The following is a 22,750-nucleotide window of genomic DNA, read 5'->3' as shown; positions in this document are numbered from 1 at the left end:
TGATAAGGAGGGAGACGATCAATATCAATCCCAATCGAGCTCAACAGAGAAGATACTTGTGCATACCAACAACGAGCCCAAGAGCTAGTATCAGAACATGTAATAGCAATCGAAGAGCAATATGCCAAGTAGTAATATTTAACACACTTACCAACCAAATCTGTAAAACCACATAAATGATGAAGGAACCAAACCAGATCAAATATAGCTTCAAGACTGAAGGGATAAGCACCAAACTCGGCAAGAATGATATTGTGAGAAGTGAATCTGTGACATCTAATGATGCACCGTAGAAGCAATGTCTGAACTCACACAATCGAGGCCCAATCAGAACTAAGGAGAGAAGGCCCCCAAACCACTGAGCTATAAAGAACAGTCGATCGAACAAGGGAGTCAAAGAGGGATAACTTGGACGAGGTATCCTGAAAATAGTGTTTGAAGCACTGTTTCTCAAGCATAGCAAGAGAACCCATACCCTTGGTAACTCTGGACTGTATCGTTGGTATCATACTAAAACAAGGCCCAAAAAGCTTGACTTCTAGATAAATATAAGAAGTGATCTCAATCTCCTCTCCCTGAAAAAAGAAATGAAGATGAGAAGTCTTAAGGCAATTAAAGATCATAACCCGAGTCTTGCCCAGGTTAACCGCTAGCTGTCTTTGAACACAAAAGGAAGCCAAACCATCTAGAAGCCTCTGTAAACTCTCTAGAGAAGAAGCGAGAAGAATCACATTGTTTGTGAAAAGAAGAATGGAGATCAAAATCTAGTGTAAGTAGCAACCATCACCAGGGAGTGAAGACTTCAAAAGGAAGTCCTCAAGCTCATCAATATACAAACCGAACAAAGTGGGAGACAGAGGACAACCTTGTTTAAACCCAATAGTGCTATGGATCGGGATTGAGAAACCATCAGGAGTCCTGAATGTACCCACAATAGTTTCTGAGAGTCAAATGATAGCCGTTAGTAACATCTTTGAAATCCCAATCTCCTGAAGCCTTTGAAATAAAGCCATGTTACGAACATAATCAAAAGCCTTGCAAAAATCAACAAAGTAGCAGTAAACTTTCTTTGATTTGTGTCTAGCCTCAATAATAGCTCGTAAAGTGGAAATATGATCCATAGTCTAATAGTCAGCCCGAAAACCAGCCTGACCTTTAGCTCTACAACCCTTGCTGTCAAACTCTCTAGATAACATAGCATTGAGTGTTATAGCATATAATTTGGCAAATGTGTGCCCGATCATAATAGTCCTATAATTCCCAGGACCAGATGCAGGACTGGTCTTATGGATTGGATAAAGTAGATGCCTGGACCAAGAAATTGGAAACCCAGTACAAATCACCTTATTAAATAGTGTGGAGAGATAGGTGCCTGTAATGGAGGCACCAAACTTGAAGAGTTCAGCCTGGAACTCCTCATCATCTGCCGCTTTCTTGCATCTTATGGATTTGATGGCCTTGTAAATGTGAAAGGGGGTGAACAGGTGACATAAAGGAGGCAGAATGGGATGAATGGAAGGTTGCCCAATAATGTCATAAAGAGCCATGGTGTGAGTGGTTAGAGAGTGAAAGTCAAGGATGGAAGATGGAGGGGTACAGTGGGGGAAATAGTGCGCCAAAAAAGCTAGGGATTATGGATCAACATGGAGCAAAGGGATTTACACTGGGAAGTGGTAGAGGATTGTTTCTTACGGCGAAAAAAACGAAGGTAAGACAACCGAAGGTGAGCATAATCAAGAGAGTGAGCCTCAAAAGTAGACCATACTGAGTGATGAAAAGCTTTGCATTCAACATCAAACCATTGGTTCATAGGGCATGTATTATGACATTTGCTACGAAGGGAGAGTGAAGCGCAGTGAGGTATGAAAAGGATGGCAGACTTCCAAATGGCCATCACAAGTAAACAAACATAGAGGAGGCCTCGCAAGAGTCAACAAAACATGCAGGATTAAAGAGTCTCAAAAGATGAAAGGAGAATAGTTCACTGTCGTTGTCGGGGAAACGAAAGCGAGCAGGGGAACGGGCAATGGAAGGGATGAGATGAGGTGGCTAAAGAAGCAATGATGAATGCGGAAGAAGACGAAAATGGATATGGAGGACAACATGATTTGCAAGAGGAAGGCATAAGATGGTGAAGCTGTGGATGAAGGAGATGGAGGAGGGAGAGGTGAGGGCATAATCAACCACACTAGCACCCCCATAATGAGGCTATCAAGTAAAGAGCTCAGAACCAGGAAAGTAGGAAAGACCGTTCAAGATCACCAGACCGGAAGACTCACACAACTGCAAAAAATGACGACCATAGCATGAAATTGGTCCAAGAACATCCTTAGATATACATTGAAGCCTCAAGTAGTTAGATCAATCTCAGTAGAGTAGATGGAATCAGAGCATCGGTCATAAGCAGAGTTTGGAATTCTTTGGTCCTCGCATTGAAATCACCGAGAATGATGATGTCACCTAAAGCAACAAACTGAGAAACACTCTCGCTAAGGTCAACATAAAGGTTTCCATTCTCAATATCATAAATAGCATAATGGGAGGAAGCTGGTGGGAAATAGCAAACAACAATGGAGGAATCTCTTTGTTGGTGACACTTACGGTCAATACGGAGCCACATTAACCTAGCAAATGTATCGGAGTGGACAATTGACGCAGTGCAAGATAGGAGAATCCCCAAAGGAGATGTCCTAGCCCCCAACAAATAACCACGCAGTGGAAGGTAAAGAACAATGCAAGATTTGATATCAAATCACAACTCTTTATTCATAAAATAACTGTTACATGCAATGTGCCGGGCTGTAAGGCCTTCCCGGTTATAGCCAAATACAATAGCAATTACAATAACAGTTCTGCAAGATCCCTCAAAATCCAACCCAAACACTAACTAGTCCAGATCCGCACTCTGGTAGAAACTTCCAAGGAAATCTCAACTTGTGCTCGTAAGCCCACCAAGCAACCTCCTTGTTTCTAAATCACAACCACTAGCTCTTCTCACAAACTCGCAACTCCACCACAATCTTGCTGTAAACTGCCTCACAGTTGACACTCTTTCCACAGACTTAGGAAACTCACTCCTCTGCTTCCTCCTCTCCAAGCTTCTACTAAGAAGAGACCACACCTTGAAGCTTGATTAGAAATGCTCATATGCCTTGCTTAAATAGGCACTTACCATCCAAGATGTTACAAACACAACCAATGTGGGATAAAAGGTAAATGCAATTACCGTACAGAAAATATTTAATTCCCACCCAAGTACAACTAAGCACCACCATGTGGCCCGACAAATATTAAATGCATGATTTAAGGAAATGTCCACAAACTTCTAGAATTCCACCTACACACCTCGATAAATGGAATGACAACCATTTTTATTTATTTTTCTATTTACACCACCTATTCACCTTGAAAATAGAAATTCCTCTTTTCTCCTTTTTTCTATTTTTTAATTTTTTAAATTATTTTTCTTCTAATTTTTGTCACTTTCTTTCTCCTCCAGTTTTTTTTTGATGCAAGATGCTCCTGCATCAACAATAGAAGTAAGGTTGAAAATATAATCTCGAATCAAACAGGCAATACCACCAGATCCACGGACCCCACCAGAAGCACAAACCTCTTCTCTACAAACGGATAACCACTGATAACTGGTAAACCCCAAAAGAGGATTCACAAGACTCTCGTGGGTCTCAGTGATAAGTATATCAACAAACCCAACAACATCATGTAAAAGACCGAGTAATGACCATAAAGAACCATTACCATTCCAACAATTAACAAAGAGAGAGCAAGTGGGGGTCTCCCTCTTGTTAGACTGCTGGCGAGACTGTCATTTAGTCTTAGAGACCTGTCTCGCTTCCCAACCACTGGGGGGGAATCCCGAATAACTGCTTTAAGATTCCTAATAACTGCCCATTTACCAGCCCGTCTAGCCTCTGCCACAACACCATGAGCATGTTTCTGCTCTGCAACTTGAGTCCTTGTAAGATCTTCATCTAGGAAAATCTTAGAAGGAAGAGAAGATTATTTTTAATGTAGTAAAATTTGCGATGTATGAACTATAAACATCAAAATTCATCAAAATCTCTAAAAATTTCATTAAAGAATTCAAGAATGGGATCAAATGCTTACCTTAGATACTTAAAAAACCTTTGTGGAAGCTATCTCTTGCCCTATTAACGGTCCTCTTTGAAAGTAATCACCTTTTCTTCAAAATGCCAAAATGAAGACCAAATGAGGAGGGAGTCTAGTTGGAAACAAAATAAGATGAAGAATGGTTGATTGCCCTCTTTTAGGGCCATTTTAGGGTTTAGGAGCAAAATATAGATTAAAAAATTCTTATTTGCATGTACTATATAGCAAATTAAAACCCAAGTGACAAAAAGCAATAAATAAAGTTTTTTTTGGGCCTGGGACCGCGGAGGCTTCCTGAAGTGCCTACATGCTTGTGGATTGTTATTGTTATTGGTAGCTTTAGTTGAATAAACCTATGAGACTAAACTATTGAAGATATTATATATATATTTAATTAATATTATGTGAGATATTCTATATATATTGAGAGAAATTAATAAAATAATGTTTCATGGAAATTATATATATATAACTATAACTATAAAAGAAATTGTCATTATATCAATCACATAATAATGAATAGAGATAAACTATAGTAATTGCCTTTGAAAAACACATGCATTATAGGCTGTTCAATTACATTTGCAGCGATCTTAAAGTCAGCATGGTATCAGAGCCAGATTGCAAATGAATAGAATGAAATAGGAAAAAAAAGCACACCAAACGAGGGCATGCATTGAGCTGTGTTTTACATATCAGTAGATGTATAGGTGGGAACAAGGGAATTGACGAGGGAAAACCTGCATAGGAGGAGAGACAAATTAAGTAGAATTTTATGATTACTAAACATAGTGATGAAAAAAACCAAGGTGGGGGATAAAAGCAAGTTGCATTCCATTTTATTCTTCATCCAAGAAATTGTTAGGGGATTATGGTTGGCGGATATGTTTCTTTCACAGAGCTTGTATGGTGATGACTGTGTATACATATATCATTGTTATTCTCAATTGTGTGAGCACCTCAATCATCGATACCAAGTTGCTGCTGCAAGTTAGTAATGGAAGAAGCAAGGATTATCAATAACCTTTATATCTATGGTATCAGACTAGCATTACAAATACTGAGAATGATAAGCTTTCACCACCCAATGAACAAATAAATTATAGTCAAAAACTCTGTAATCAATACCCACTAATATGGCAGATTGAGAAAGGGCCCGATCATATGCAAAGTAAGCATAGTCGTTATTCCAAATTGAACCAGTAGACTTATTTAGTCGGCAAGGGCATTAGCATTATTATTGTTGGAAGTTACTTGAGAGAAAAGAGAGCCAAGTCCACAAAATGATATTTGAGAAGATATAATTTATTTCTAAAAGAGGCATGACTTTTGTATGTGAAAAGTCACAACCATCATATGAAAAGTTAAAGTGAAGAGTGGAGTATATTTGTATGTTGAAAGACATGAGATGGAAGGATAGAATAATATAGAACAAAAAGTGAAGATATGCAGATATAAAATACAAGAGTACTTTTGTGAAGATGTATTTATATTTATATAAAGAAGTTGAATTAAAATGTATATGGGAAGCTAGTGAGAAAAATTAGAGCATTCAAGTGGAGCCTGACATTTCATTAGAGGCAACCTTGGACAAGGAGGCATGCTTTCGTGTTAAAGGAAGCAGATAGAGGATATATCTCAGTTGACATTTGAGGATCTTGATATATTTAGTCAAAGGGAGTAGTGTTCATATTGTGGCGACTAATCATGTAGTGAGTGTTGATGTTGTGGTGTTTTTGTGCTTTTTCGGAAAAAGAAAACCAACAACATTGTAAAACCCTAAAATGGTCGATTTTAGAGGTTGCCCTAAAATGCTGTTATAAGCGGCTGAGATGCATAATGCATTGTAATGTTGGTGTATGTTTTTGCTGGATAATAGAAAGGTCGAAGGCTGTGTATGTGGACGTAGCCCAGGTTTTGGGTGAACCACGTTAAATCTGTGTATTATTTGTGTTTTTTGAGTATTCTTCTTTTGTTTATGCATATAATTGTTTATTCATATATTGTTCCGAATCTGTCAAACCCTAACGAGTAGACCATGTCAAGATGGATTCCCTAGTGATTAAGAAAGCAGTTACAGGACTGTGATTCATGAGTGTTATTTCATGACTATTTGGGCCTTGTGTACATCATGAGGAAGTGACAACTTCCAAATGATTATCACTTGTATTTGTTAAAGTTATTGGAAGGTGATGATCTTACAAAAAAACTTCTATTAAGATGGATATCTTATGATGTCTAAGCAGATCATGATAGATTATATCTTGCATGGTGGATTAAGTTCCTTAAACAAACCATGAGTGTTCCTATGGTAAGTATTATTGAAGATATTGTGCACATACCTTATGAACATTTTGAGTATTTGGTGAATATCATGCGACTTGATATTCAAGAGACCATTTACTTAGAGTACTTGGTGGATATCATGGGATATGATGTTCTAAGGCCTTTACTCTTGATATCATGAGATGATATCATTATGAACATTTTGTGTACTTGGTGAATGTCATGCAACTTGATTCAAGAGGCCACTACCCAAAGTACTTGGCTAATATTATCCGACTTGATGTTCAGGAGGCCATTACTCTTGATATCATGAGATGATATCTTATGGTGAGTATCTTCTGATCAAAGATACTCTTAAACATGCCATCCTTAATATTATAGTGAGGTAATACCAAGTTTATGTGTTTATCTTCCCTTTGGCAGCCTCAGTTGGTTAAACCTATGACACTATACTATTGAAGATAATATATATATATTTAATTAGTATCATGTGATATATATATATATATATATATATATATATATAGAGAGAGAGAGAGAGAGAGAGAGAGAGAGAGAGAGAGAGAGAGATGGAAATTATATATATATATATATATATATATATATATATATATATATATATATATATATATATATATATATATATATATATATATATATATATAATCTATTGTCGTTATATCAATGAATAGACATGTCCCATGAGGGGACACGTCTTTCCTTGACTCATTCTCAATAGAAATGCAAGATATCGTTGCCTTTGGAAAACAAATACATATTGGGCAGTGCTATTACATTTGCAGCGATCTTAAACTCAACATGGATGCCATCTGAAAGCGCTTCCCAGGCATCCAGAGGTAAGTGGAAGACTCTGAATGGCATCCACTCGCCTCCAAATGACCGGGAAGCGCTTGTCTGGATCTGCTTTCACCTCCTACACCATGATGCCCGCATCAGTATCTAGGGTAAAGAGCAAGTGTTGGACAAATGGTAAATTTTTGCATGAATATTTAATTTTTGGGGGAGAATTGACATGGGCATTTTACTTTTCTTTTCATTCTGTTTTTAGTTTTTACCTTTAATGTATTGCATGGATGAAGAATATAATATGGTTTTTGCTAATCTGGTTGTTGATTGCTTGCCTGTTGTTTAATTTTAGAGCAAAGACATTCATATTAGATGCAAAACATTTGCATTCTTGCATCATTTTCTAGTGTGATTTGGTGGACGATTTGGAATTTGTTCTTTATCTGTTTGTATTATTTCATTGGAAATGATCACTATATTGAACTGGAGCTCTTGGACTTTTTTTCAAGATAGTTATTTTTCTTGTCATAACTTTCACAGGTCTCATGGAAGATACAAGCAGGAATAATAACACTGTGCCCTTGCTAGAATCACGAGGCAACGGAAATTCACTAATAACTGTTCAGAAAAATGGTCGACAAAGAAATATAGTTTCTGGTTTATTTGCTGCCCTCCTTCCTGTTCTTGTTTCCCTGGTCATTATGAATAGACAAAGTGATAAGGTACGTGGAGTGCATGTAGAAGTTGGAGGGGATCCTGGTTTCATAGTTCAGAATCATAAATTTCCAGTGCTAGTAAAATCACCTTGGGAAGGAGCTACAACTCTTGCAGTTCTTTTTGAGCAGGCATGCAAGAAACACAGTCAAATGCGATTGCTTGGGTCACGAAAGCTTCTTAGCAGAGAAACACATGTCAGTGAAAATGGAATAACCCTGGAGAAATTACATCTGGGTGGCTATGAATGGTTAAGTTATGCAGAAGCATTTGAGCGAGCTTGCAACTTTGGATCAGGATTAGTAAATTTAGGACATCAAAGAGGTGAACGAGCTGCAATATTTGCTGAAACTCAAGGCGAGTGGTTTATTGCGTTGCAGGTGGATCTTCAATTCCAATTGCTTTTTCAATATTCAATCATGCATTCTATCTGCTCTTATTTTTAATAAAAACTCTTGGAAAGAAACATTTATATATTTTAAATAGATTTGTAAACGAGAGTATGAACTTATTCTATTTCTTAGCTACATGGTAACTGGGTCATGTTCACTGCTGATAGTAAATGACAAATGTAGTCACTAGACAAATACAAAAATGATACACATTGTTTTATATGATGTCCTAAGGCAATTGATAAGAAATGCAATGGGAATAATGTCATTTATTCTCTGTGATCACAATATTTTGTTTGGTATCTCACAATTAGAGAGAACTCTATGAATGGGAAGATGTTCACGTCTCATTCTCATTCTACATCTATCGTTCATGAAAGAAGAAATACAGTGCAAACTATGTATCTATAGTTGCCATTCCACACTTAACAGATATTGTTTTACTTGGTCCAGGGATGCTTTCGGTACAATATCACAGTGGTCACCATCTATGCATCTTTGGGAGAGGAGGCACTTATTCATTCATTGAATGAGGTTTGTTCCTATCATCTAGGTTCCTGGTTCAGCTAAGTTTAGCAAATCTGAAAGTATGGGTAAGAAAACTTTTATGCAGTTGCATTTCAATTTTAACGTGAATGTTTTGAGCATGGATGTTCCTTAATAAGTTCTCAGTTGATACACATAATTAATTTAGTTTTTGATATTGTCATTCTAATAGATGGAGTTACAGCTAGGAAGACTTATCTAAAGAATAAAACTGGTAGCATACAAAGTCCCACTTTGCATAGTAGAAGCAATTTTATGTTGTCAATTGAATGCTCTCTAATAATGATCTGGATTGGGATTAACACAGAAATGTGCAGTTTTTTGTTTTTTAAACAAATATTAAACATGAAGAGCCTACTGAAATTGAAAAATGCTGATCATAACAGGCAAGAGCCTACAACACAGTGGTAAATTGTGAGCCTCTTATTTGGGAGGTCTTGGGTTTGAGTCTACTTGAGCTTTAGCACATAATAACAATTGATATCAACAAATAATAAATAGGCTTTGGCCCATTACCTATATAACAAAAAAGGCTGATCATAACAAGTGGCTGGAAATTGCACACCAATCTCTAATAATGCTGATATACATCATCAAATGCATCATAAACAATAAGCATGTGGTGAATATGACAAATATAATTTTCTGATTTATGTCCGATAACAGATGAACATTAGATGTAGAAACCCTAGGATGCCAAAACAGCTTTAGGGAAGCTCTTTAGTTGATTTTATTTTAATTGCAACCACTGGAAACAATTACAAATGCTGATATGCAGAAGTGGAAACACAATTTTTAGAATTTCCACGATGATATCCAATCATGGCATATTGTCGTCGGTAGAAATTGTGTATCAGCCGACAGGACCCTTCGGAAAAAACCTTCGGGAAAGTTCTTGTTATGTAGCCGATGGGTAAATAGTTTGTAGCGGACATAATGTATCTGGCCGACGGATAACTTCGGGAAAGTATTTATAACCCCTTCGGGAAGCATTGTATCCATCTTATCTTTCAAGCATAATGTAATGTTCTGGCATATGCGAATAATAAGAAGAGTTCTGCTGTTCGTGTTGGTGTTCATTATCTGTGTGCAATTCTTAATTAATCTATGCAGTAAACATTTGGCGCCGTTGCCTGATGGGCCTGGTACTGTGACAGGCAAATGAAGATTAGATGCTGAATCAGTTGAACAAGAATAAGAATAAATTGAAGGAAAATGATGAATTACGCGCAGCACAGGAAAATTTAATTTTGGCACAACAGGCTAAACGCAGACGGAGATTTCAGCAAGTTACCGACGGACACAAAAGCACTGAAAAATTGTTGGAAGAGACTCGACAGTAGCTCGATTTGGTGGAAGAAGCGAGGGAGGAGTTTCTGAACCTGCATACGCCACGGGAAGAGAATCCTGATGGAAGGAGATCGACTCGCACGGCTCGAAGTGCCAAAGGAGCATGAGCGTGGAGTGACCTCTTTGTCCGAGATATACTTCCGGAACGAACAGCTTCGGTTGAGGAACCCTCTTCTTCACCAAACAGTGCGTAAGTCGAAAACAGCGCGGGTCTTGAAAACAGTGCGGAAGCCGAGAACAGCGCAGGTGTCCAGAACAACGCGGGTGTTGGAAATAACACGGGTGTGCAGAACAGCGTGGGTGTCCAGAACAGCGCGGGAGCTCAGAATAGGGCGGGTGCTCAAAACAGCGCGGGAGTGCAAAACAGCACAGGTACACAACAAAACCCTCAACATACAGTGATAATGGCAGGTCCGAAAGAAAAGTTGCCTAAATTTGATGGTGATGAAGCAGCTGATCCCATTCGACATTGTAAAACATGTGAAACGATCTGGAGGGCAAATGGCATAACAGATACAAACGAATGAATCTGACAATTTCCCACTACCCTACGGGGTGTTGCGATTGATTGGTTTACTGATACTGATCCACAAAAGTTAAACAGTTGGGATAACATTAAGAAGGAGTTCATCGCAGAATTTCAACTTTTGCACGACGATAATGAAATTGTAGCGGAGATATTCAACACCAAACAAAAGAAGAATGAAACAGTACGGGTCTTCACCAAGAGGTTGAAGAACTTAATCAGTAAAATGGAGAATAAGCCGGCAGATACGCTCCAGAAAAGATGGTTCATGGAAGGCCTTCACCCGAAGTTGCGAAAGAAGATGAAGATGGTGCCACCATCAACATACATTGAAGTGTACAATCGAGCAATGAACCTCGAAAGTGACCAGAAGACAAAGAAGAAGAAGAAGAACAGCTCGTCCGATTCAGATGACGATGCATCCTCAGGAGAAGACAGCAGCGATGATGAGGGCAGCAACAAGGAGGTCCGTGCCCTCCAGAAGGACATGATTTGAATGATGGAGGAGTTCAAGAACATGAACAAGTAGACTAAGGGCAATGACCTATGGTGCACGAAGTGCAAGAAAGAAGGCCATACGAAGGGATCCTGCCCGAAAGGGCAATTTTGTGAGATCTGCCAGATTCTGGGACACTCGGTAAAGGAATGTCCTTTCAACTTGAAATCAAGAACACCATAGCAAGTGTTCCTCATGCAAGAAGCGTTTGCGGCAAGAGGGAGCGGGAACACCAGTACGGAAGGTGCCACATCGGGCGGATATAGAAACAACCGGCGCAACAACAACAACAACAATAACAATACCGGCAACAACAATAATGGCGGAAGGAGTCGAATTCAATATGATGCCAATGGTCGGCCAATTGTTCAATGCCGCGCATGCAATTTGTGGGGTCACTTCGCCTGAGAGTGCACAACGGCGAACACACCGAAGTTGTTATGCAGATGGTGTGGCCTTGGCGATCATGACGATGCTAAGTGCCCGAAGCCCGGAGTAAACTTGATTACTGTTGGGATGGATGAGGAAGAAGTTCTAGCAATCACTCGGAAGCAAGCAAAGCTATACCTTGATCCAACGAAGGAAAAGAAGAGACTGGAGGAAGCACGGGCAGAGATCCAGAGAGCAACACAGATAGAAACGACACACCTGAAGGACACGCCGAGTACCTCTGTACAGAACTGCGCAGAACAGAAAATTGTACGACAAATATTGCAAGCCGAGATACCCGTCAGGATAAATGATCTATTGCTCACTATACTAAATGATCTATTGCTCACTATGCCTCAACTCCGTACGACACTCACGAATATAGTCTCGATTGCTAAGCAACCAGTAGAGCAAGAAAAGGAGAAACAGGGGGGCGCAAGTGCAGAAGACCCGATGCTGTTAGCTCTTTCATCTGGATGCTATCCGACGGTTGTCGAAATGGGCATTCTCGGAACTGTGCTAACAGACACGATCGTGGACGGAGGATCTGGGGTCAATGTCCTGCCAGAGGATACTTGGAAAAAGTTGGGACAACCGACATTATGGCCACCTACCTTCCAGCTGCTAACAACCGATCAACATAGAATCAAGCCATTGGGAGTCCTGACAGCGCAACTAGTGACAATTGGAACACAACCATTCCTGTTGGACTTCGTTGTGATTCCTCTAAGACGGAAAGGGTACGATGCTATTCTGGGTCGGGGGTGGTTGATACAAGCCAGGGCAAAGCATGATTGGAAGAAAAATACCTTATCACTCAAAAGCAAAGGCCAGAAGTATGTCATCGATCTGCACACTCAGATGGTCGGGAAAGAAGCCCTATTGTTAGATTTTGAAGTAAAAGAGGATGAAAAGGGGCAAAGTATGGAACCAGATCAGGAGGGAGTTCTACGATTGGAAGGAGATGACGATTTGGATTCAGTAAATGGTCTCTACCATTGGCAGATAGAGGATTATGAATTGTTTCCAAGTTGCAACGTGCTGACAATAGAAGGACACAATACTGATGAATTTCCAAAACTGAAATGAAGGAAGGGGATGCGCCACTCGATGTGACCCCGGCACATAAGTTCACTAAAGGAGAACCCATCAAATACAATGAAGTCGCGTTGCAGACCATGAATTTGGGAGACGAAGCCGAACCACAGAACATACTAGTGGGAGACAACTGGGACCCAGTACTAAAGGCAGCAGCATTCAAGATATTTTTAGAGTATAAGGATGTGTTTGCATGGACATACAAGGACCTGAAGGGGGTACTGCCGGAGTTGTGTGCACCGCATTTAGTTGATCGAAGGAGCAATACCTGTACGGAAGAGGCCCTACAGAATGAACAAAAATTATGTGGCACGAGTTACGGAGGAAATCAATCGGATGTTAGAGGCCAACATTATTTTCAAAGTGTAGACTAGTGAATGGGTATCCCCAATAGTGATCTCACTGAAGGACTCCATTCAGATCCGAATATGTGTCGATTTCAGATGCCTGAATGCAGTCACCATCAAGGATCCGTTCCCGATCCCATTCACAGACAACATCCTAGAGGAGGTAGCGGGACACCAGATCTACTCATTTATGGATGGTTTTTTCAGCTACAATCAGATTTCAATAGCAGAGGAGGATAAGTTGAAGAAGACATTTGTCGCAGAAGATGGGGTGTATGCCTATAATCGGATGCTGTTCAGTCTGTGCAATGCGCCTGCGACATTTTAGAGGATCATACTACACATTTTTGATAAGATGTCCGTCAGAAACTTCAAGGCATTTTTGGATGATTGGTCAGTGTTCAGCGCGGAGGACAAACATCTGGCAGCATTAGGCGAGTGTATGGAAAGGTGCCGCCATGCGCGCTTGGCCCTGAACCCGAAGAAGTGCAGATTTATGGTTCCGCAGGGAAGGTTGCTAGGACACATAGTCTCTAAGGAGGGACTGAAGACAGATTCGGACAAAGTATGAGTCATATTGGAGATGCAGCCATCCACCAATGTGATAGAGGTAAAATCTTTCCTCGGGCATATAGGATATTACAAGCGTTTCATCAAAATTTTTGCCAAAATAGCATATCCGTTGGATAGGTTAACTTGCAAGACAGAATTGTTCAGATGGGAGAGGGAATAGGATGAAGCATTTGAAGATCTCAAAGTACGACTAGCTACAGCACCTATTTTGGCATACCCGGATTGGAATAAGGAGTTTCATGTACATGTTGATGCATCAAACTATGCGATTGGAGCAACTCTCACGCAAACAGGAAGCCACGGGTTGGATCACCCGATCTACTTCGCCAGTTGGTTGCTATCAAGAGCCGAACAAAATTATAGTACGACTGAACGGGAAGCATTGGGGATGGTCTATGCTGTGCAGAAGTTTCGGCATTACTTGTTGGCTACTCCGTTCATGTTCTATGTCGATCATCAGGCCCTGTTGTATATGATCAACAAACCAGTCATTCAAGGAAGGATCAGCCAATGGTTACTCCTGTTGCAGGAGTTTACCTTCAAGATCATCGTACGGCCAGGAAAGAAACATGTAAGCGCGGATCATTTGTCATGTATCAGAACAGGAGAACCGGCAAATGGTGTAAATGATGACTTTCCTGATGCATAGTTGTTTCAGATTGTTGCACTACCGGAGTGGTATACAAGCATCGGCGAATACTTGTTGACGGGACAGTTTCCAAATACCATGCCATCAAATGAAAGACGGAAGTTGGTGATACGGAGCGGAACATTTCAGCTGATTAATGGACTGTTGTATAAAATGGGACTCGATCAGATCTTGAGGCGTTGTGTCCTGGAAGAAGAAATTCCACGGGTACTGAAGGAAGCGCATGAAGGACCGACAGGAGGACACATGGGGCTAGACACAACTGCACAAAAGATACTTCTAGCAGGATTATGGTGGCCAACGGTATACAATGACACCAGGGAATGGGTTGTTGCTATCAGTGAGCTGGGAAACCCTTGAAGAGAGACTTCATGCCTCTGAATCCTTCTCATGCTCAAGAGCTCTTTGAACAGTGGGAGTTGGACTTCATAGGACCTCTGAAGACAAGCAGAACCAGAAGGTGCCGTTATATTGTTGTCGCGATGGAATACTTGACTAAATGGGTGGAGGCGCGTGCACTACTGGACAACTCAACGGTAAGTACAACAAAGTTTATTTATGAACAAATAATTACCAGGTACGGCATTCCATTACAATTAACAAGTGATAAAGGCAGACATTTTGTAAACCATGTGATCCGACTGCTTACCATGGAGTTCAAAATTTATCATTCACTATCAAGTCCGTATTACCCAAGAGCAAACGGACAGGCCGAAGCTACCAACAAAATTCTGGTATCAATTATATACAAATTCTGCACAGTCGAAGGGGAGGATTGGGAAGAGAAATTACCTTCTGCTCTGTGGGCTTACTGTACGACATATAAAGTTACAACAGGACACATGCCGTTTCAACTGATGTTCGGACAGGAGGCCGTAGTACCAGCAGAATTCATGATACCAAGCCTGGGAATAGCACTAGAAAACAAGTTGGGTGACATGGAAAGCTTAAGGGAGTGGTTGTACAAACTGAACAGGTTGGAGAAGAAGCAATTATTAGCATAGTGGGCGACTGAAGTAACGCAAAATAGGCGAAAGACATGGCACGATAAGCACCTGAAGCTAAATAGGTTTCAGCCCGGACAGTGGGTATTGAAGTACGACGGCCGAAATGAGATCAAGCCGGGCAAGTTCAAAGTTAAGTGGGTCGGGCCATATCAAATCCGGGAAGTAGGGGACAATGGAGCAATAAAATTATGGACTTTGGATGGACAGGAAGTGCCTCAGGCGGTTAATGGCTCAAAGCTGAAAGTATACCACGGCCGAAAGACTTGTGTCAGACAATGACCTTCGGGCGACTCCTCCGTCGTTGCAGACCGACGCTGCCAATGGTCGAAGGGAAAACTGACTATGTTATTAAAAAAAAAAAAATTTAAAAAAAAAAAAAAGAATTAAAAAAAAGTACCGTACAAATTGTCTGCTCACCGTACGATTTTCACCTGGTTTTTGAGTTGTACGTTTTTTAAGTTGGGAGCTGGTGTACAGTTTGAAATTAAACTCTGAAGCACCGTACGGATTTAACTCGCTCATCGTACGGAGTTTGGAGGAAGAGTACGGTTTTGCAAATTGTAAAGTCTGAGATGTACGGTTTTCTCCTGTACGGACTTCCAGCATGTGTACGGTTTTGCATATTGTAAAGTCTGAGATGTACGGCTTTGTCCTGTATGGATTTCCAGCAAGTGTATGATTTTTCCCTTCCCTAGAAAGTGTACGGATTTTATGTAGTTCAGAATTCATCATTTGCATCCGTATGGTGTACGAATTTTGAAAGGAGCTTAAGTGAAGACAATGTACGGATTTTTGAGCTTTGAACAGTACAGGTTTTAATGCATGATGTACGGATTTTATAACCATGATACATTGTATGGTTTGTTAAATTATTACCCATATAGAAGATTTCCATCATTGCTAGCGTACGGATTTTTTGTGTAGAGCAGTGTACGGATTTCAGTTACCAGCCACTGTACGGTTCTTTGAATTCAGAAAAGGGTTATAAAATTTGGTTTTCGGCAAATTCATTATTGAATGCAAGGTATGGAAAGCAGTGTATGGCCTCTTCCTTAGTACGGAATTTTGGAGCCATGTAATTGTACGGATTTCCATCCATATCATTGGGATTATGAGATCACAGGTTTTGAAGATTGGAGTACAGATTTCAGTAGTAAACAAGGCGGTTTTCTAGTGTATCAATTCTAGTCGGATTCAGCATACTATGGTCCCTGTACGGCTGATCAGTGAAGGGCATTGAAAATACCACCGTACGGATTTGGGGAGGGAAATTGTTGTACGGATTTGTGATCTTCTGGTGGTATGACTTTGTTATTTGATTTTCCTTCTAACTTCTTCAGAGTACGGATTTTCAATCTCCTGCGTGTACGGATTGTGGAAATCATTTCAAAGGTTGCAATTCACCATACGTGTTTGAAAGAATCCTCCACTGTACGGATTTGGAAGACCGTTAGGAAAAGACAAACATATAACTAATGGAGTCTGCAGGTAAACGTCAATGGAAAAAACAATTAGCGCAATCTAAAGTTGCGGAGGGAGGGAACATGGCAGGTATAGGTAACCAGAATGAAGGCTCGAGCAGCAACAAAGAGAAGCGTAAGACTACAACACCTGAAGTCATGCCATAGACTATACAATTTGAAGGGTTGAATGGAACGGATTGCCGGAAATGATGGCAAGAAACCCCTGATGATCATCCAATAAAAGCAAGCATCAGAAGGGCACAGGTTGAATGGGCCATTCAGATCCCTGTTTTTTGCATTCGAGATTATGAAGGGTATCTGCGTACCATGATTGAGACATATGGCAGAGCTTCTCGGAGGAGCACATTTCAGTATCTGGGCAGAAACTTGGTGGTATCATTCAAGGCAGCCGATTTCACACATGTTTTTGGCATTCCAGGGCTGCAGGGCAAAAAGGTTCAGCCGAAGAAAATTCCAAAGGATGGGAAGCTATTTTTAATTAGATTAGTATGTAGAGATTTGACTGAAGCAAAGCAGGCGGCCTTAGCTGAGACATCGAAGGGAAGGGGTTTAAAGAAAACCGACATTCAGGAGGGGCCATGGCGATGTCTGATGGACTTGGTCAAGAGTAGGCTCACGGGATCCTCTAGGGCATCTGATATCTCATTTTCGCAGGTGTCCATGATGAACGGAATAATGATTGGGAAAGTGTACGATTGGGCGTCTGTGCTGGCTAAACGGATGCATGAGTTTATGACTCTCCAGCACAGGACCTTCTATATGCCCCATTATGCGATTGGTCTCTTCCTTGATGTAGCAGCGCAGATGATTCCCACGGATGAGTTAGAGGCAAAGCCTGGACCACTGGCTCCGGGAGAACCTCCTATCATGCGGTGGAAGCACTTGGATACAACCACTGGGCAGAAGGGTTCTGCAGGCCAAAAGAGGCCTCAGATGGACATGGTAGGTGATGTGGACAGCAGCCGATAGGAGACATCTTCTGAGCAGGACAGTGTGGAGGAAGAAGGGGTAGGCCAGGATGATGAGGAGGTTCAGATTGTCACGGCTACCCCCTTGCTATTTTCGCGTACTCCAGTTCCTGTGACTTTCGAGTTGGTGCCAGGAGGTCTACACATGGCTTACATTCCTGGGTTTGGACAGACACGGCGACCGATATTGATGACTGGTGGATCCCACCAGGCAATCACACTAGCCGCACCGTGGCAACATAGGGTACGGCCTTCTCCTGTCCAGCCAGGAGTTGGATTTGCTGCAGGCTTTGCCCACCTGACAACACCCGTCACCCAAGAGACGTCTTCAGCCTCTGTTGAAGCACTTCCAATAGCAGCAACCGTGGCAACTGCTATAAGTCAGCCAGCAGCAGTTGTTACCATAGCACAGTCAGGAGAAGTTCAGGAACTTCCAGTAGAGAACGTACCAGACGGAGGAATGCAGGAGTGTGCAGACCCAGCGCAGTCCGAACAACCAGAGTTGATGGATAGAGCTAGTGTTTTTCTGAGGCAACAGTTCTGACTTGTTCCTGACAGGCGTGGGCCATCCATTCAGTAACCCAACTATTCCGGAGTAGCACCTGTACCAGAGCCTTAGTCTCAGGAGGAGGGAGTGCCACATGCCGTGGTTGCACCGACAGCAGAGGAGGCGGCACCGGATGTGGGCATGGCTCCCGCTGATGAGGAGGAGAATACTGATGCGGAATGGTCATTGGAGGACTTCGCCAAGGAGGATTACAGGTCGGATGAGGACAAGTGCAGGGACTATCTCAGGACTATGAAGTCTGCATTGAAGAAGGGGCATGATGTGGCGATTCAGGCTCTCACTCGGTGAAAGGAGTGGCATTTGATCCGAGCGTATATTTGTGGGATTTGTCCTAAGCAATTTTAGACTTGTTTTGTGGATAGAGGTTGGCCGGCAGTTGAGACACCAGAGATGTTGGTAGATTGGGCCACTGAGCCAGAGTTGGGACCGAGTGACACTCCGATGATGAAGCTGGCACATGAGATTGTGGGATTGTACAAAGAGGTTTACTATGCTCGGCAGCGCGCGGAGGCGGATAGGGCAGCAGATAGTGTTGTAGCTCAGAGATCCCTAGCGGTTGAGAAAGAGGCAAGAGAAAAGTTAGCCGCCGACTTGGCCGACCAGCAAGCACCATGGGCAGCAGAGCGGGCAACACTATTGAAGGATATGGCAGCAGTTGTACAGGATAAGGACACGGCTATTCGGGATAAAGATGCGGCAGAGCATGAGTTGCAATTGGCCAGGAGACAGGCTATGGATGCTGCGCTTCTACTGAAGGAGGCCATAGAGGTTAATTCACAGATTCAGACAGATCTGCGCATCTGGACTGACCAGGTTTATGAGTTACGTCGTCAGCAACACTCTTCTGGGACACCTCCTTCTCTCTAGTATTTCTTGTATTGTTTGTGGGTTGTCTCCTAATTTTGCTAGTCGTCAGGAGACGACTTTTCTTTTTGGGGGGGATGATGTCGTTGGTAGAAATTGTGTATCAGCCAACAGGACCCTTCGGAAAAGTTTTTGTATCAGCCGACGGGTACCTTTGGGAAAGTTCTTGTTATGTAGCCGACGGGTAAATAGTTTGTAGTGGACATAATATATTTGGCCAACGGATACCTTCGGGAAAGTTCTTCAGAAAGTATTTATAACCCCTTCGGGAAGCATTGTATCCATCTTATCTTTCAAGCATAATGTAATGTTCTGGCATATGCGAATAATAAGAAGAGTTTTGTTGTTCGTGGGTGTTCATTATCTGTGTGCAATTCTTAATTAATCTATCCGGTAAACACATATCAAACATGTAATGTCCCCATTTTGGTGAGTCTGTGCAGTTGATGGAGTTAGCTCATCATAGCGACCCTTGTGTGCTGACATGGTGATTTGGGGGTCCCAGTTGTGGACCTACTATTTATAGTAAGCCTATTTTTGACAGTTGCCATTTTAGCAGTGCAGTGGGTGGCTCTGGTAGTTGGTTGTCACCTGCAGTGGATGTGGTAATTAATTGCATGACCTCATATTTATTGATTATTTATTAAAGTTGCATTATTATTATAATAATGATATTAAGAGATATTACCAAAAGAGTTGAGTTGGGAAGTTTAAAATGCCGAGTCCTTTTGGGAAACTTTCTGAGTTAGTGAAGATGAGCTCTTTTGGAAAATTTTGTCTACAAGGCATTCTAAATATGAGCTCATTTCATTGGGATAAACATGCTTGAATATTTATTTGCTTTTGTTGCCTTTGTGGCTTTTTTTGAGATTCTGAATTTTGTGTCCATAAGGGTGTGGTTCTGAGTTGTGCATTGATCCTACAATTGAGGTATTGTGGATCAAGTTCTACATACTTTGCCAATTATCCTTACTGTGCTCACTGTATCTAACGAAAGATTCATTCTGTGGTGTGATTGGAAGAAAGTTTATGTGGTGGAGATTTTTAGGGTCCTGCCTTTGCATCTGGAAAAATCACTGAATGCATTCAGGATTGCTGCTGGAAGTCTACAGGGCATATATTCATCTAGAGGCCACGTTTTTCTTAGTGAATGCATTTTCAACCTTTCACAAGGCTGGATGTTATTATCAAAGGGACCTGAGATATTGTTTAGAGCTAACGAAGGGGCTGCGTCTCATTTCCTAAGACCTGTGGTTAGCTGTGATTAGGGGTCATTCCTCAATGGTGCCTGCAATGTGATTTACCAGGGCTGCGATCTGAGTTCTGCCCGTGGTTAAGATTTCATTGCTTGCGTTCGATCTGAAGGAGGTTGCGTTAGCTACCTAGAAAGGTTGGGCACATTGATTACTCAAGACCAGCAAATTCATAGTTGGAGATATCTGGATGCACGATAAGGCCACGTTGGGATTGGAAGGAGAAATTTTGTGCATCATTAACCGCCCAGCTGGAGAATAGATCCAATATTCATCAGGTTCCTCTTTTAGTGCAAACTATTGTATTTAAAATAAATATCTTGCAACTTATTGAATATATATATTCAGTTGAAGAGCAATTGGGAAAATTATTTAGAGAGTTTGATTTCAACATTACTTGCAGCATTAACAAAATTTGCAGTTTAGTGGAGTTTGAATTATTAATTTAAGAATTTCATTCAAGCTTTCCTTTAGAATGCATTTATATCTCAAACACAATGAGATAACATACCAATTCAAGAAATCGTTATTAATTTGAAAAACAAAGGACAACAAACGCTTACAATTTGTTTGACAAACTGCCAAGCTTTTGAAGTTGTCAAGAAAATTGGAGTTGATTAAGATATTGCTAACTAGGGTTATTAGAGTGGTATTAGAGTGGTTTCCTACCAGGCTGCAAGAATTGGGCTTAGAATTATTTGATTAGTGATTTGTTCAGGAGTTGGTAGCATTTGCTTGGTTTGGCATTCAGTATCATGGGAGATGATAGGAGATTTGTGTTGGGTATGAACTATACCTGCAGAGGCCGTAACACTACACCTAGGGAAGGTGAGCCTGAGATTCAGTTTGGGTCTATTAGTAGTTCGAGTGGTTTAGGTAGGTCAAGAATTAGAGATACTGATATTCACACAGAGGCTATGCAAACATTTAGGAACCTGATAGCTAGATAGCAGTAGATGACAAGTATACTGCAACAACTGTGTAACACTCTACAGCAGATAGCACTTCCTTGAGAATAGATTAGGGAGAGAGCTCGAGATGTTTTTGTTGGTTCTCATAGATCTTGAGTTGAGGATGGAACCCAAGAAGGTGATAGATACAAAGATGCAGATCGGATTCGAGTTGAGGATCATGCTGGATTAGCTGATAGAGCTGACATACATTGTAAAATTCCTAAGAGCTCACTTTATACTTTTGGATGAGATATTAGTAATAGTTCTTTATAATACATTTCAGTCTAACAATTACATAACACATAGGAATTTAATAATAATAGGATCTCTAATGCAATTATTGTATTGAAATTATTAATACTCATATATAGAGAGATTTTGTAGTTGGACCTAGAATCACATATAAGAATTCTTCAGTTACAAGTACTTTGCATAGAATCACGTACAGTAATCAATTTTGAACATTCACCAATCAACAGACTTCATAGTGCAAATTGATTTGTATTGATTACATGAAATTCCTTCTACATTCGATCCTCAGATTTCTGAATTAACTGGCGAACTGTTCATGGAAAGAAACGGTGAGAAGAGTTTACTATTCTCCTCCAATACTACGAATAATAATATTCCGTCAACAGTATTTGGGGTTCATATGAACTGTGTCGTCTCCCTCCTTGGCAGCGATGGCTCTTCTGGAGATGATCATTAACAATTGTGATTTTCTTAATCAATTAATCTGCTAAAAAATCTGCTATCCCTGTTGCTGATGATATTTTGTGGCAAACCATGTAAGCAGAATACTTGAAAAATAAGTCGGCAACTTGAATGGCTGTGAATTCTGTGGTAATAGCAAAGAAATGTGCAAATTTTTTCAGTCTATCAACTACAACAAAAATACAGTCTTTACCTTGCACATGGGGTAATCCAGTAATAAAATCCATGGATATACTTTCCCATTTCTGTACTAGAATGGGTCACGATTAGAGTAGTCCGGCTAGATAGGAATGCTTGGCATTATTTTGCTGGCATGTGATACATTCCTTCACGTATTGTAAGACATCAGTTTTGAGTCCTTTCCATGTGAACCGTTCACGGATTTGCCTGTAAGTCTTAAAATAACCAGGATGTCCTGCCAAAGGTAAATCATGAAGTGCTTGCATAATCTTCAATTTCAATTTAGATCCAAGTAAAAGGAAAATTCTATCTTTATAATAAATGATCTCATTTATAACCTTGTATCCTTCATCCTGAATATTCCCATCCAAAATGTCACAAGAAAATGTATTTTTAGAATATTCAACTGATAGCA

At 40.8% G+C, this 22,750-nt stretch overlaps 1 protein-coding gene across 7 annotated transcripts in view; it reads left to right on the top strand.

Moving 5' to 3' along the window:
* Positions 1-22,750, top strand: part of LOC149570122 (long chain acyl-CoA synthetase 9, chloroplastic-like) — a 185,467-nt gene that overhangs the window by 36,359 nt on the left and 126,358 nt on the right. For 6 of the 7 annotated variants that reach the window (XM_089822782.1, XM_089822785.1, XM_089822783.1 and 3 more), the window contains 2 exons: positions 7,765-8,318; positions 8,784-8,864. In XM_089822782.1, the coding sequence (XP_089678908.1) occupies positions 7,765-8,318; positions 8,784-8,864 (635 nt within the window). The remainder of the gene's footprint in view (positions 1-7,764; positions 8,319-8,783; positions 8,865-22,750) is intronic. The other variant, XM_089822788.1, reaches the window with a different exon arrangement.

Source organism: Cupressus sempervirens, chromosome 3 (assembly GCF_028749045.1).
Source record: "Cupressus sempervirens isolate cs-2001-9-10 chromosome 3, ASM2874904v1, whole genome shotgun sequence".
NCBI classification, from domain to species: Eukaryota; Viridiplantae; Streptophyta; class Pinopsida; order Cupressales; family Cupressaceae; genus Cupressus; species Cupressus sempervirens.
The sequence above is the reverse complement of the archived record's forward strand: the minus strand, read 5'-3'. Positions and strand labels throughout refer to the sequence as shown.